Genomic DNA, 16,404 nt, shown 5'->3' on the forward strand with positions numbered 1-16,404 from the left:
TCACGACAACAGTGGGTTCACGACAACTGGCCCATTCAAGAAAACAGCAACAACAGCTGATTCTCCAGTTCGAGGTTCTGCGTGCTGAGTCGAGCGTCACCTAACTTTGAATAAGCAGGTGAACAGTTCTTTGAGGAGCAGCAGTGGTGCAGCTTCAGGAGTCTGTGACAGTCCAGACGTCGATCTTTGCTGTGGCACAATCATTTTTATAGTGTCAGAAAGAAAGCTGCAACCAGCAGGCCCAGCAAACAGCTCATTCCAAACAAGCACGTTTAGAACGGGCACTGCACTAATTGTGTTGATCACAGTTCCAATGACTTGTGTTGTACCCTGTTTGGAGTTAGTAGAGTTAAAGTTACCAGAACTGAGTGGATATAAACAAACTTTACAGTGTTGTTTTTCTCCAAGTCATGTCTCCAAGACTCAAGGTCAGATCACTGCTGTAGGATAAAGATGCGTAACAGTGATAAAATCTCTTTTGTAATGAGATCCAGTGATGGGAACAGTTTAGGCATTCCCATCTGTCGGCCATTCCTATGCAGTCGTAATTACTGACCTTCCGCCAAAACCGTCTGTCCAGTTGTAGACCCCAGAAATCACAGCAAGGGAAAGAAAACGGAGCTCTGCAGCCTCTCTGCGCACTTGTGGGTTTCACGCGCTCACGTGTGCCCCTGTCACTCTGCCCTGTTTCCACAGCTCTTTCCATCCTGAGCAAAGTGTCGAGCTCATTGCAGTAACAGTGATATTAAGCAGTTTGTGCTTACGGACACATCTGTTTGTCTGATCAGGGGGCATTTTCCAGAGACCTATACTGTACCTTAGCATTAGCAGATCATACCATTCATCACACCATGCGAGTGTCACAGTCCCAGAGATCAGGGAGTTGGAAAAATACAGTAGTTCCCCCCCTAAAAAAAGTATGCGCGTGTCTGCGACCAGAACATTTCTTTTTCATTCTCCCTCTTTCCCCCCCGAACTATGAAGGCTGGCTTAAGTTAACAAACATCTTACAAACTCATCAATTACTGTAATAGGATCCGTTGGGAGCAGCTTCTGAATTTCATGAATGCATTTTTTCCGTCGTTCAGGGAGCAAAGGGTGGGGGAGATGCCTCACTCTTTTGCCTTCAAAAAAAAAAAGAAAAATAAAGTCTGATCCGAGAAAAGACTCACAAGCACCAAAAACCAGTCAGCAAGGCCAGTTTACCCATGCATCGAGAAAGTAACACAGAGACTCTGTGTGGTGCTTCGGGAGGGTGGGGGTGTTATTAGAAGGGGCACAGCCTTTGTGGGGGCTTAGGAGTGCGTCAGGTCTTTCTGGCTGCCCAGTGTACCTTTGTATCGAGATGACTGAGCTGCCCTGATTGACTCTGACAGGGAGTATAGAGCGAGTCCAAATGGAGAGCATTCTCTATGATCAGCTGTCAACCGTCATAAATCAAACATCCCCTTTATCTCTCTCCTGTGCACTCTCTTAACTCAACTCTCCCTTCATCCTCTGAAACCTTTTCCTGCTCGCTCACCCCGTCGCCCCTTTTCTTTGACTTCTTCTACTGATGTGTTCATGTTCGGACACGAGATGAGGCAAGGATTTTGACGACGACCATATCAGAGTTTAAAAACTCCGGATTATTTCCACCACATGTTTTACGGTCCTCGCCTTGAAGTTTTCTCGATGTCCTTGGTGCTTCACAGTTGGGGACTGTGAGGAGATTTATTGCAATAGTTCGAGAAGGAAATGAATGTTGCACTTAATGGGAGTCTGATCATGTTAGGGCGGTTAGCGTCGGGCTCTATCAAAGTAAAACTGCATGATAGCGTGTTGGGAAGACAAGGAAAGATGGCTCCATTTGATTTGAGCTACTTTCACACACTTTTTCTGTGTGAATTACGTCCTTGAAAAAAGTATTTATAAGACTTTTTGGGTTAATTTGCCACTGAATGAAAAGTTTTTGTTCCACATGACATTTGGAGTGAGGTACGATAGAGGCAGCATTGTCCCTTTATCTGTCTTTTGCTGAGTTAGAGGAAGCCGCTTCCAGCAGCCATGTCATCAGATTGGAAGTAGGGGAGATGTTTTCCTTTTCCAGCTCAGTCGGGCTCCGCAGTGTAAAAGAGCACCAAAATAAACAGAGTGTGCAGAGAGGGAATGAAAGGGAATACTGTTTGGGAGCACAAACACGGCAGCGCTGACTGTACTTGGAATGCCTTTTCTACTGGATGCCTGGACGCGTGCCAGTCGATAGGATGAGGGGCGAGCGGGCTGAGAGTGCGGGGGTCCGTCATACTAAAGTCGAAGCACTGAGCTGGCTGTTCTCAGATATGCTGGTAACCGCCTTGACCGTGAATAACTGAAAATATCAACAGAAGCTTTACCAGGAGGGTTTTAGTTGGCTCATCTGCAGAAAAACTCTTTAAGGTTTGACATAAACACCCCTGTGTACACACGAGGAAAACGTTCAACTGCCTTTCTACCTCTGGCACTAACTTTTCTCTCATGTGTTGCTCTCCAGGTCTGTCTGCGTACCGCAAGCTGCTCCAAGGCGAGGAGCCAAGTCACAGATGACACGAAGGCGACCAGAGGCATGTCCTGCCGCACTGCCGGCCTGACAGGTGCTTCTGCATGTAACTACATCCTCGCCAGAGGTGTATTCTGGGAGAGGACAACAGCAACAGATGAAAGCATGCCAGACATCGAACAGGGTCCTATTAATTTCTCGGTGATACAGCCACAGAAATGCGAGCAGACAGTCTGCCAGGCCAGGAATTCCCAGCTTTGACGCAGGTTGGGATTTTATTGCGCAGCATAACATCAGATGGCCTTTTCCGTGCCCGCACCCCCCCTCCCCCTCCTATCACACCCATTGGCTGCACTCAGTCGATATCCTAACAGTTGCCCGCCCTCATTCCCTCCACGCTACTGATGCCACAGAACGATTTCATTGACAGATAGACGTCAGCAGATGGTTCTTTGAGCCCTTTTGGTATTTTAACAACAGGATTCAACATTTCGTTTTTTGCTCATTCAGTGCACCGCGAACCATTCAAGAAGACAGTTTTCCCCCTAAAATGTAATTCAGACAGATGAGATGGGGGTTTTGGTTATAAATGTTTTTTTTGTAGCAAAGGGATCGCCTGAGCAGCTTCTCATCTTGCTGCCATTACTGGTGAGCACACAGAGAAGCTGCTTTCATGCGTGGCTTCTGGTCTTAGGCCCTTGTTGGAGGAGTTGCCAAATCAGATTCTGTGGCCATTGTCGAGGGATGTGTTAAAGTAGAGCATCCTTTGCTCGTGGGCTTGAAAGGGAAATTCCGATCGTTAGAGCTAAGACACAATTGCTCCCTGCCTTGCTCCGTGTTTACCAGCATGATAATACTGTGAGCTTGTGATTGTCCCTGTAAACTGTTGATGTAGTTTTCCTTGGATGGACCAAATTGATTATGTTTGGATAATAAGTAAATTATTGTTATTGCATCAGTTCGTATTTATTGTACATTGTCCATCAAAAGGTCGTCTTGGCCACTTCTGTAGCTGAAAGCATAACATAGAGAGGAATCTTGGTTATGCATAGCCTTGCTTGTAATGAAGGTTAATGCTGCACCAGCAGATATTTAGTGTTTTTTGGGGAGTTCACTCAGGACATGTAAAAAGAATAATACAACTCTGTTATATATCAATAGATTCATGTTTATGATGACCTCAGAAATACTTGAATTTCATGCATGTATTTGTCATATCAACTGATTACTATTATCAGAGAGGTTTTGCACAGATTGTAGTTTTCAATGCAGCAGAACTGGTTTTATTAGAATTGATGGTATTGGATTTTTTTTTGTCGTGATTGATGTGAAACTTCATGTTGTGGATTTATTACCACTGTATTACAAGAATCCAACATTAGAATCCAACGTGTGTAATCTGTGGTGATACAAGATTGTTTTACAGTCTGATATTTGAATCTGTTTTGTTCCTGATTGTTTACAATTGTCCACATGTGCATGGAAATGTGATATTTTGTTGGAGACATTTAAGCAGTTTGTAGCAAGAAACATAATGTATGTTTACCTGGACACCAATAATCTTATTATTGACCTTATTTCAATGATATTTCAAATATGGTGTTTGCATAGGTTACTAATAGAACATTCATATTGCTGTTTACATGCCCAATTACAATCTACGTTATTATGTCCACTATATCATAGCATCCAATGTTATTCCGCCAGTTTTAAATGTGTTTTTTTTCTAATTTTGCTAAAGCTACAACTCTTTATTCCTCCATCTTCTTTACACCCAGAGCATGTGTCGTCCATCAGTTGGTAGCAGCTGTACATGTACAAAATGCTGTGAAAACTCCAACATAATGTGAATAAGGTCAGAATACTGAGGTTAAGGTAATCAGAAAATGCTTTTTACATGACTGTGTCTTCTTCAGACTTTTGTCTTAATCAGGTTAATATCAGAATATTAGTGTCCATGTAAACATAGTTATTGACATGAAAACATAAAACATTGAAACATTCTGATCATGTCAGTAAATGTATTTGTTCACCAAATTTACTGTACACTGGAAGTTGTCAATCACTGGAAGGGCTGTGTCTAAATTTACTCTACTACCCTTTAAAATGAAGTTCTCCGAATAATACATAAAAACTCAACAATAAACAAAAATAGAACGATTCTATCCAACTGTTCATTTTTAATAAAAAAAAGTGTTTCCAAGAGTAATAAGAAAATCATTTACAGTTCGTGATCTAGTTAAGTGTTCACTTAGTGACGTACATTGTCTCATACAACAAAAAGGCTTCACTTTAAAACAAAACAATCCCTGGAATCTCCATCCTGTTGCATTACAGAGGTAAACATAACCATGGAAAAACTACTTTGAAATAAAGGTTGGTTTCCAGCATGTTTTTTTTTTTTTTTTTCATTTTCCCAAAAGATCATTTTCATTGAACAGCATTTAATCCTAAATGAACAGTGTCTGGAGCTGTGGTGTGCAACGGCGTCAGTTTCCAGCTTGGACATTCGAAGTTGTCCTGTAAGTCAGAGCCCAAGGATCTGTTTGCTCTCAACAAACAGTCGTGTGTTTCTATTTTCACTCTTTGACTTGCTCCTGTCCTGCTGAGTTCAGTCTGCATTCTCACTCATTTTTTTGTCTTTTTTTTTTTTACTGCTATTATTTGATGTCCTTGAGAATGCAGAACCAATTACTGTTCCTCTGTTGTCGGTTGTCAATGTCACGTAACACTGAGGTAAAGGCTGTTCAAAATGCTGGAATACGAAAAAAGAAAAAAAACATGACAAACGCTGATGTCGAAAGGCGATTGTTGAAGGTCAATAAGAGGTCTGATGGGTTTGAGAGCGCTGTTAGTGAAGTGGTGTTTGACGAAGTCTTTTAGGTAAATGCTGCCAATGATTGTGAGCAGAGTGGCGGACTGCGTCTTTGTTTTTTCGTGAGAGAGCTCAGGGTAAAAGCTGAAGCAGAGGGAAGAGGCGCTCATGGAGCACGTGCTGCCCCCCTCTAACCCCTCATACCTGCTCCTGAGTAGTGCTGGGAGCCGTCACATCCCGTGGCTCTCGACAGGCCCTGAAGCTCTGACGTTTAGCTGCACTTGCAGGACTTGACAACCATGTTGGAGAGCTGCTCGACTTTAGGGGAGCGACCCACGTAGTAGAGGATGGTGAGGGGCTCCAAGTCCTGAGGAACACAGCAGGGCGAGGCGGACGCTTCGGGGTTCAAGGTGTTGTAGAGGCTCAGCAGCTAAAACAAGGAGACAGGGATCAGCAAACGCATGTGGCAGACAGGTGCATGGGTTAACTTATCTGTTGTGACACTTTGTCTCACCGAGCTGTGGGTGGTGTCCGCACTGCGTAGGTAAGGACAGGGACCAGAGCAGAAGTTGGCATAGTACCCTTCAGGCTGATGGATCCACCTCCAGCCCAAATCCTGCCGGAAATTAATATATAGTTGTCTCACGCAGCAGTTCTCCTCATAATTGCTGCAGACAAGAGAGGACAGTGAGGATTAGGATTTTTATTTCACATTAATTCACAATTTTCAGAGTTGTATACATTTTCCTCCTTATGGCCTCTAAGCCAGAGATGAGAGAGAAGTTCAGAAATTCCACTCTTAGGTGTGCCCTTATTTTCCCTCTTGGAGTCGGCCCAGGTGTCTTAGGTGCTGTCTGTCAGCCTGACGGCGGAAATCCAGAGCCGAGGAGACGGCGTGTTAAGAGGAGGTTTATAGTACTGGGACAGATCCCAACTTGTATCAGCTTATACCTGTGTAATGCTCGTCTCTGTGATTAACAAGCTTATTCTATGCATTCTGTGCCCGTGCCCTCATCTTCCATGTGTTTGTGATAAGTGGCAGCTGCTATTTCCATTGCATAACACCTCAGCTGCTACTCGACAATGAAATGTCACCCCCTTCAAGGTAAAATAGCTGCCATATTTACTTGCAATATCTCAGCTAACGCAGCGGTCAAATCTCCAAAACTGACAGAGCAGGTGCAGCCAGAGAAAATATTTTGGAAAGTTGAAGACGATGAAAATAGTCCAACAGTGCTTAACATTTTCCAGGATGAGGAAATGTGCCTTACTTGAAGCAGTAATTGGTGTCAAGTGCCCGCTTGCGCCTGCGGGATGAGGACTGGGCGTCCAGCCTGTGGGGCGGGAGCATCATGAGGATGAGGTGAGGGTGGAGCGGCTCCTTTTGTTTTTTTGTACGGCTCAGGTCGTCATATTCGGCCTCAATACCTGCAGAGGCACGTCAGTAAGTCCAGTTAGTCCGGGGGAAGCAGAGAAAAGAAATGGCACAAAGATACTGAAGCTTTGTTATGAGTTGTAAAGATGCCTGGGCAAGAACCAAAACCTCACTCTAATCAGTGTGGACAGTTTTACATAAGGGTACTGTAATCTCCAGGCCAGGCTTTGTTCATTTCTGGCTCACTTCTCTTCCTTCTCTTTATTTAACACTGGTCCCTCGAACTCCCTCCTTTCCTCCATTCTCCCCCCTGGGCCTGCGTCTGCTCATCCAATCTGCCCCTGATAGCTTAAGCAGTGCATATCTCAGGAGAGATGCTGCTGGTGAATATGTACGCCCCTCTTTAAGTCAGGGCCAAACGTCTGAGCACCGTGGCAGCACATTCCTTGTGGCCAAGCCAGTCGGGAGTGTTCCCAGGACCGAGGGCCCGGGGCTCCAGCGCTAAGTGAGATACCAGATCAATTGTATTCCCATGCTCTGTCTCTCTCTTCCTCTCACAAAGAAATCCCATTATTTGAACAAAAAGACGTCAAAGCTCGCTGCTGGAGGAACATGCCTGATGACTGGACTAAAGCTTTTTATAGATCGGTGTAATAATGTGAGTAGTGTGAGTTTTATTCTATTATAATCATATTCTTAGTCATCCCAGAAAACATTATTGTAGAACAGACACTGCACAATGACTAACTGGTACTCAGAAATAGGCCTCAGGTGAATTTATTCAATGAATAAAATAGAAGGTGCATTGGGCCTTCAAATTAAGAAAAATATCCCAAAGAGACACATTTTAATCTAAAATATCTGGACTTTCATCCAATCCACAGTCTAAAGTCAACTCTGCCAAGACTGCATCACCAGATACAGCTTCCTGTATAGGCAGATTTGTAGGACAATAAATAATGACCAACCATTACGTGCCAAATTCCACTACCCAAAACGTAATTATATATATGCAAACATTATACACTTTTTTTTTGGGAAACATCTAAAACAGACATTGAAACTAAAACCTTAACCCAAACAGAGCCTGTTCTATCGACTGGCTGTGAGCAGCTACTGCTCAGGAGGGACAGTGGGTCGTCCACTAATCTGAGCCCCCCCCGTTCAGACCTGGTATTAACATCCAGCCTGAGTGATCCAATCACAAGTGGTCAGCTCTAATTACAGGTCTGAACCCACCTAAAAGCATCCTTAATGTGGCCTGTGATCCGATCACTCGTTTTAAGGTTGGTGGACCAATCCATTAAAACTGTTCCAGGGCAAGATACTGAAACCCACATTACCCACCATGAAGTGTGTGTGAGAGATGAATGGATGAATGTGACCTGTAGTGTTAAGTGCTCTGAGAGTTCATTAAGACTAGAAAAGTACTATATCAATGTGTATGTTATTTAACCTACTGATACAAATTACCCTGAAACCAGCACTAATCAAAATAAACCCAATATTTCAACAAACAATAGATGCATATCTGGGACATTACACAAATCAAACGTTTCAAACAAACTGAATTGTTATCTGGCTCTTGATCGTAAACACAAACTGGCAGAACATCTTTTCACTATGAGAGATCAAAAGCAGAGGCCTAATTCTGACCAAACACAGACCACGCAACCACAGACACAATAAAGCTTGGAAAAGGGAACATTTGAAATTGTAGGAAATACGCTTATTTGCTTTCTGTGTAAGAGTTACACGAGACTATCGATACCACTCTCATGTGTGCTTATACAAGACTAAAGCTAGCAACCAGTTGGTTTAGCTTAACGTTGAGACTCAAAACAGAAGGGAAACGATAGCCTGGCTCTGTCCAGTGGAAACACAATCTGCCAAGAAATAGTGGCCTTGTCGTTTTTACATTTCGGTTTTTTAAATCAAACTTTTATTTTGTTAATTTGTGAGCTTTTGGTCTTTCGACAGAGCGTTGCTAGTCTTTGTTTCCTGTCTTTGTGGTAAGCCGAACTTGACAGCTGCTCAGGTTAGCTATGTATTTACTGTGCATACAGAGTCATATCAACTTTCTAATAGATCTAACCCTAAGTAACCAATCAGGGATGTCAAACCGACTGAGAATCTTGACACACCTCTTCTTGAGCTATATAAATGAGTTTTAATCCTTGGCAATGTTGTTTTTTACACTTATTTGATACTTTTTTAAATAAGACTCAAACCATCTCACTTGGTCCCATCACAGAGAAACGCAGTCTCACCTTTGAACTTGACCTCCAGCACCTCGTTGGCATTCTCGATAATGTCACCGTTAGGCCTGAAAGTATGGCAGGGACAATGGACACTGATCTCCAGGCCAAGATTGGTCTCTGAAGGGAAACCAGAGAAGAAGAAGAAGGATGTGGGAGCTGACATTTTTCCCCGAGGAAAAATCCTTCATTTTAAATGAACTTGTCCCCTTTGGCAGGATATGTGATACAAGGAAAATCTGAGGTGTCCTCACTCACGTCGGTACATTAGCCACTCCCTCACTGTCTCGGTAACATCAAACGACACCCATTCAGCCGTCCCCTTGGTCAGGACGTTCTTGCCCCCGATGTAACGCTGTTTGGCTTTGGGGTCATCTTTCTGGAGGATCTGCGAGGAAAAGTTGAAAATGTGACCCAGCTGCAATAAACTCTCGTGCATGCACAAACACACTGACACAGAACCAGAGCTGTCTGTTTGAGCCAGACTCTCCGGGATGCCTTGGGCCAAATGTCTACTCTTCATGGAAAAAGTGACTCCCTGTGTTGATATCCCCATTTTGCAAGTTAATGCCTGTGTATTACCCTTCTGCCAATGAGAACCTGGCTGTCCTTCACATCAGCAGTTCAATCTTGGGTTTAGCTGGGCTCCTGGTGTCAGTGTCACACAGTTCAAGGAGCAGGCCCCCTGGTATCTCTGCAGGCATTCGTGTCCTAACTTATATTGAGATCCCAGATGTACAAAACTGATGGTAGAGGAAATTAAAATCTGCCTTGAACAGTGTGTTTCAGACAGTCCACCAGCACTCCTGAACAAAGGTGTTTATCTGCACTGAGAAATATGTGTGTTTGGGTGGCGAGTGGAGCTCTTAGACCCACTGCAGTGCTATGGATAACCAGGTTCCTGAACATTGTCGGCATCTAATCTGCCTTCCTGTGGGAAAAAGGGGCCAGAGGCCTGCCAGCGTCAGCCCTCTGCCAATCAGCTCCAGCCCACCCCCACCTCATGTGTGGGGGTGAGCGAGAGGCTCCGTTTACTCCCCCAGTGGGTGACTCTGCCTCTATCTCCTCTCAGGCCCCTGGAAACAATCTGCGGGTCTGACAGTCTGTATTCAGCGCTGGCCAGAGCTTTGCCTCTGAGGCGGTATGCAGTCCGGAGACGCTTGTCTCCCTGGCAGGAAATGTTGGAACCTGATCATTACTCCTAGTCTCTCATGGGAGATTAATGAGGAATCTGGAGAAAAAAAATCCTCGCTACCCCACACACAGACATCTAACACATGCGAGCTTTAACACGCTTCACAAAAACGCTGATAAACACACGCATGCAGGTGCAGATCTATAAACCCGTGTTGAAAGCTCAATGCATTACTTGATCTAACAAAGACGGACAACTGCCTTGAGATTGACAGTTAGGAAAGGAGAAACTGCCGAAATGTAATCTAGGGTTACTTAAAAACGGCTGTGCAAGGTCTTAAATTTGTCCTAATGTAGAATCCATTTGAATGTAAGCACATGGAATAATGATCAGCACATGAAAAAAGGAGAGGGAGTTGGACACCCTAATATAAATGTTTTCATCTTTCTCGCTGACCTACACAGGCCTTCTGAGAGAAATCAAGCGTATTACCCCCCTACGCTTTACTAACAGTGGAAATGAACGGTCAGTTCACGCACCTGGTAGAGCTCAATCCTCTGCTCGTTTTTCTTGGCGACGGGGTTGGGGATCCGCAGGGCTCGAAATTCAGCCCGAAACAAGTTGGTGGAGTTCTTCTCCATGGTCGAGACATTGAAGCGGAATACCTTGGAGGTGGTTCCCTTGGTGCAGTAGGAGAGGTCATCTGCAGGCAAAGTGGAAATGGTGACTCAACAGTGGCTCTCATGATGTTACTAAATATCTCCCTCAAAAAACAACCACATTGTTTGTTTCTTTTGTCAAAATCCCTCCGAGCTCTTATCCATCTGTTACCTCATTGTGTACTTGTTATCAAAGCCCATTTTCCACTGACGTCCTCACAAGGGTGGACATGTTTACCCCCTGATTATTGATAGGTTTTATGCAGAGGATTCCCCCATTATCACTGTAGAAAGTTTAAAGATAAAAATTATTTTTTTAATACTCTTTTTTAATAACTATTTCTAGTCCATTCCAGGGAGCCATTACCACAAACCATCTGCTTATGCTTTGTGCGATCGGAGTTAGCAACAAGTTGAAGTCATGAAATGAAAACCAAATGTCCCATGTGGTGGAGCAGGCTGCAGAGGGACAGCAGCGTGCTCCTCCTCCTCCTCCCACCAGCTCTGACACCCAACAGGTGCTCTGAGGGCTCGGAAGGGAGCCAAGACGAGAGGTTTAGTCCGGAACATGTGGGCTCATGTGCTGGAGCAGAACATTACCTGAGAAACCAGCGAGGAGGGCAATTCCATCTTGATAGTAGTTTCACAGCGTGCAGGCTTGACAAGCAATAACTTGTTGCGTACATACAGAGTGGGCGTGTATAAGTGATTGCACGTTGACCTTTACTAGAATCGACTGAACAAATGGCCATATTGTGATTCTATCTAAAAAGCTTCCTGTTGCACCGTAGCCTTTCCCCTTTTTCTACCATAATACTATTGCACAGTTTATTATTTTAACAGGCCAAGCACATGCAGTGTTGAGCAAAACAAGCACATAGCAAACTTTTTATGAGCCAAGTGGAAACAGTCATTTACAGCCAAGCCACGGTTAATTTACTACCCTGAGCTTATGCTTTATCACCGAGCCTCAGATTTGCTGGTGGCTGAAAGAGGGATTGCACCTTTAGCTGATTTGCACCTCGAACTGTTCTGGGACGAATGGAAACTCTTTTATTCTGTGTCATGCAAAAGGAACTTGTACATCTCCGTGTATCTGTAATTCATTTGACCCATAATCCTATTTCAGTGTCCTCCCAGTCATTATCTGATGTTTCCACAAAGTTTCTGTCTTTCAACTTTCCCTATTTATAGGTGACCTTTTCAGGATTCATCCCCAACCAGATATCTGTCCAGTGTTTCCACACAATCTATGAGGAGGAAACCTCAGTGGCCTTTTCCTCTCTCCTCCCCCTCACTTGCTGTCCCCCTCCTCAGAAGGTGGAAAGCCCCACTTCGAGGGGAGATTTGAAATTCTAATCAAGTCTTTGGTTTCCTTTTTGGATGACCTCATTTTTCCCACTGCAATGGTTTAGGTGGATTTCACATTATGGCTTATTTTTGCCAAGGGTCTGAAAGGTAATTTGTTCCATGTTGGTGAGTGGAGGGGATTGCTTTTATAATTAGGATTTAATGCATTCGCTAATTTTCAGTCCGCTGCCATTTTTAAGATTGAGTTTCAGGATGCTGACATTAGTTTGACCTTTAACCTACATAAAGAAGCACATATCGATGTTTGTTAAGCTCCAACAGGGTTAAGTTAAACTTTCACTGATAAATATTAGATTAAACAGATTTACTACTCTACAAACAGATACTACAGCAATTAGAGAATTAAGTTTTATTGTAGGACTTAATCATTAACAACCCTGCAAAGGTCTATTTATAGTCACACATAAAGGCATGGATTAGAAATAAACTACTCGGTTTAGTATCACTCTGTTAATTTGAACAAGGATGGGCTTAAAATCAGGAATTCTGAGTAATTATGTGCACAAAGCCTGGGGACAGATGTTTGAATATCTCTGCAGTCAAGCTTAAACTGCCTCGCCCAGACGCTACCCTCCACCACACCTGATGCCCTGACTCATCCTCTGGTGTCTAACACAATCTTTTTTAAAAAAGGAATCACCTCTCTCTGCCCTTTTGCCCAGAGGATGGTCTGTGATGTCAGTCTCTCCAGAGCTTGTGGAGGTAAAAAGGAAATAGGAAGCATAAGGCAGCAGGTGCTAGCCAGCTGCTGAGGTGTCTAGGTCTCATGAAGGACAAACAGGAATTTCTCTTGGAAATCTGTTTATTTGAGTTCTCGATTATCTACTTAAATTGGAGCATCTGGGACTTGAACTTGAATGCTCTCATGGAAAAATTTGGTTTTCACTCACCCAGTTACCCAGGAAATTGACATCAAACGTTTCATTGAGCTGAACTCAAATGCTGCTTTTGTATTGGGTCCAATTTCTCATCTTCAGCTCCTCAGACTGTGAACATTGACTGTGGCAGGCCACTGCAACAGATTAGATAATGTGATGGAGCTCTGCTTTGAATGAAAAACAAAATCCCCCCCATTTGATTAAGGATGAGGAAGCAAAAATGGTAAAAGGCATGGGAGTAGGAGGAAGGTGGGGAGGAGGAGGAAGAGGAGGGGGGCTGTTTCTTTGGGAGCAGGCCAAAGACCTCTGTCTCTGTTAGTTCTGATGACATCATCTTCCTACTATCCCATATATCAGATATCCTGCTGTCCTCAGTGCCTGTCCTCATTTTTTACTGATCCAACACTGAGTCAGTGATTGGCTTGAAATTACACTGAAACTGCATGATCGTTCTAATTTCAACCCGTCACTGTTGTTCACCGTCACTGTGCCAGCATTCATCCTTCAGCTGAAATATTCTTCTTGAGTTTTGAGCAGTATTTGGATTATACTGGTGAAGAAAATTAGCCACAGTGGTCGTCTGATGCAGGAAGGGAAGATCTAGATTGCTGCCATGACTCACTCTTGCTTCATCTCATAAGCGGATAATGCCTTGATTTGTATTAGCAGCAGGCTCTACCAGAGCAGTCTGGAGCAAGTGGCGCGTTCAAGTATGAGAGAAAAGTTTCTGTTTGACAATTTAACTGCGCGTGAAAAAAAAAAGCCAAAACTCAACTATAATCCAAAACACTCCCACCTTCCAAAAAACAGTGAATGTAAAAGTCATTATATCCAGGAGGAATGAGAGTGAACAACACTGCAGAACCATCAAGGTGACAGACTTTATGTTCCTACACTGCAACATGCCCTGCTCTCATTCACATCACATCATGGAAAGGGAGAGAAAAGTGTTAATTATTGTTGGCACTTTCTGTTAATTTCACTAATTTCACACTTTGCTGTGCAGACTCTGGGGCCAGCTCTAAGTCTAGATCATGTCTAGTATTATCACCTACAGTGCGGCCTACTGTACGAGAGCAGCGTGATGTGTCCTGGGCACCTGGCCATCACTGATCCCACTCCTTAGACCTCTGTTTGTTTTGGGAGCTCCAGCTGCCTCTGACCAGTGGATAAACCCCGAGCTGTGTATTTTGAATGTCAGAAGCACTTTTGTGGGACCTGTGAAATGGATTTGATTCAGGACTCATGCTGGAGGCTCTGCTCAGTGTCACAGTGCAGCATAAACACCTGTTGATTTCAAAAAAAGGGTAACACCAACCGCTGACCCACCTCTGACCGTGAGCAAGGCACACATCCAACTCCTCCACTTACAAACTGACTTTCCCTGGAGAAGCCTGCTGCGCACTCGGCTTCTGTTTCTGATTTCTGGAACAATCAATGGACCATAGTTTATACAGGAAATACCAATATGGATGAACAAGGGAATTAGATCATAACACTGAGCCGCTGCAGCTACTCAGCTACTAGAAAGCAGGGAAACTGAGGTGAGAGAGTCGTATATACAGTGGATGAAAAATATTAGGAAGCTGACGGCCAGAAAATGGAAATGAGGTATTGGAGTTGGCAATAAATACTGGACTTAACTGCCTGAGAATTTTCCTCGCTTAGGAATGTGTCCGACTTTAGCTGGAGTTCCCATGGCTTTGGTGTGAGGTATGTATGAGGAATGGTGCTCATTCCAATTAGACTGTTTACTTTGTGCTCTTCCTTTGCGCGCAATTCCACACTCGCAGGCGTCCGTGCGTAATGACGGCACAGATGCGAGTGGATCCTTGTTTTTATACTGAAACCTCACTTTTATACATGATTTATTGTCGTGGCCAGCTGATGATTTTGAGTTTATTTGGCTTCAATAGATTCTAAAAATGGTGGCTGCGTGGCGCATGGCACAATTCAAAATATTGTCAGTCACACACACTCCACCCAGTGATCACTCATATCTGGAACATACAGGTTGTGGTTTATTGGATGAGTATTGGATGTGACAGAAAAGACACCATGATAAACACGAGTAAAGACAGTTAACTTACTGTTTTCTGGTGGCCCAATGATCATGTTGAACTTGTAAATCTCTTTGGCATAGTACTCAGTCTCCGTATTATCCTGTCCACAACTCTGGTGCCTGTCTCTGCCCAGCTCCTCAATGAGCTCCTTGGTGCTGTTATAAAGGGCCAGGACCTGAAACGGTACCTGGCTCGGACCTGTGGTTTGTGGCGGACTGGTCAGCCGGAGTTTACTGAGGATCTGTCCGCGCACCGCCTCCACTCTCTTCTTCTTGATGTGGTCAATGTCCACGGTGGTGCAAGTGGACAGCGACAGAGTCATTGTCACGCAGTTGGAGAGGAGGAAAAACAGAAACGCTTCGCCCAGATTCATATTTCACTCACACCCGAGGCTTGTCAAGTACAAGAAGAAGAAAAAAAACAACACAAAACTAAATTCCGATGTGAGTCGAATCCCTCGTCTCTTCTCATTCAGGTCGTGAGTGAGTTCTGTTCCTGCAGGAATCCCATTTTTCTCAAGTGCTATGTCATCTTGGCGACATTTGGAGCGGAGCAAATCCGTGCCATTCTGGACAATAATCTCAACTCTTCCTCAAAACTCCTTATCCTACTGCTCATTCCCCCTTGTCTCATGCAAGCATCTTTTCTCTTCTTCCTCTTCTTCAGCTCACAGGGCACCGCTCTCTGCACCGTGCTTCACTTTCTCCATTGCACCGTGCTCTTTCCATCCACTTGTTCTGTTGGAGTCAGTGCGCCTCTTCCGCAGCTCGCTCCTCTGCAGTCCAGCCTCAAACACACGGACTCTTTCCACTCTCACTCACACTTTATAGTCAAAGAGCTGTGACGTTTTCACTGAGGGTGGGGCAGCGAGTCACAGCTCGGACACTGAGACCTGACCCACCGAAATGCGTTTAATATGACTTGAATTTGGTTTTCTTTTAAAGCTGTTTCTTGGATCAAATCTTGGAAGTGCGTGCGTAATGTTGGGCAATGTGCGATTTCGCAAGAGGGAGCGTGTTTCTCGTAAAGAAGAAAGAATAACACCGCGTTGGTTGCAATGCACCTTTTGTTTTTTTGATGAATGAGACGAATAATAAATAAGATTTTTTATGTGTTTTTATGAATAAGGGTTAACAATTCAATCCGCTGTTTTTCTGTGCACCCTTAGATGTCCAGTTCTATTCACTTGGTACATGAGTGCACAAGTATTTTGACAACATGCAAAATAAAGTTTTCATAAGATCACAAAGTTCACAGAGAGAGTCCTTTACGTTCACAGCAACTCAACTCAGTTGCTGTGATCGTCCACATGCTGCTACCGCTCACCGCCTC

General features: G+C 44.0%; 2 protein-coding genes across 5 annotated transcripts in view; one reads left to right on the forward strand and one right to left on the reverse strand.

Moving 5' to 3' along the window:
* Positions 1 to 4,966, forward strand: part of ttll5 (tubulin tyrosine ligase-like family, member 5) — a 50,112-nt gene extending 45,146 nt beyond the window's left edge. For all 4 annotated transcript variants that reach the window (XM_020085120.2, XM_069535325.1, XM_020085121.2 and 1 more), the window contains one exon: positions 2,513 to 4,966. In XM_020085120.2, the coding sequence (XP_019940679.2) occupies positions 2,513 to 2,565 (53 nt within the window). In that variant the 3' untranslated portion in view covers positions 2,566 to 4,966. The remainder of the gene's footprint in view (positions 1 to 2,512) is intronic.
* A 161-nt stretch (positions 4,967 to 5,127) lies between these two features.
* Positions 5,128 to 15,869, reverse strand: tgfb3 (transforming growth factor, beta 3). Its single transcript, XM_020085122.2, has 7 exons — positions 15,100 to 15,869; positions 10,641 to 10,804; positions 9,225 to 9,354; positions 8,979 to 9,086; positions 6,605 to 6,761; positions 5,848 to 6,001; positions 5,128 to 5,763 (listed from the first exon to the last, which is right to left on the reverse strand). The coding sequence occupies exons 1-7, from the start codon at positions 15,443 to 15,445 to the stop codon at positions 5,605 to 5,607; spliced, it is 1,218 nt and encodes a 405-aa protein (XP_019940681.1). The 5' UTR covers positions 15,446 to 15,869; the 3' UTR covers positions 5,128 to 5,604.
* Between the last annotated feature and the right edge of the window lie 535 nt (positions 15,870 to 16,404).

Source organism: Paralichthys olivaceus, chromosome 12 (assembly GCF_024713975.1).
Source record: "Paralichthys olivaceus isolate ysfri-2021 chromosome 12, ASM2471397v2, whole genome shotgun sequence".
Classification (NCBI taxonomy): domain Eukaryota; kingdom Metazoa; phylum Chordata; class Actinopteri; order Pleuronectiformes; family Paralichthyidae; genus Paralichthys; species Paralichthys olivaceus.

Bases quoted from the DNA above. Each gene is read 5' to 3' on its own strand.
- tgfb3 (XM_020085122.2), bottom strand. From the start codon at position 15,445: ATGAATCTGGGCGAAGCGTTTCTGTTTTTCCTCCTCTCCAACTGCGTG. The intron at 10,805-15,099 runs GTAAGTTAACTG...CTTTGCCTGCAG, and splicing joins CATTGGGCCACCAGAAAACA to ATGACCTCTCCTACTGCACC. The intron at 5,764-5,847 runs GTGAGACAAAGT...TCCTTGTTTTAG, and splicing joins CGGACACCACCCACAGCTCG to CTGCTGAGCCTCTACAACAC.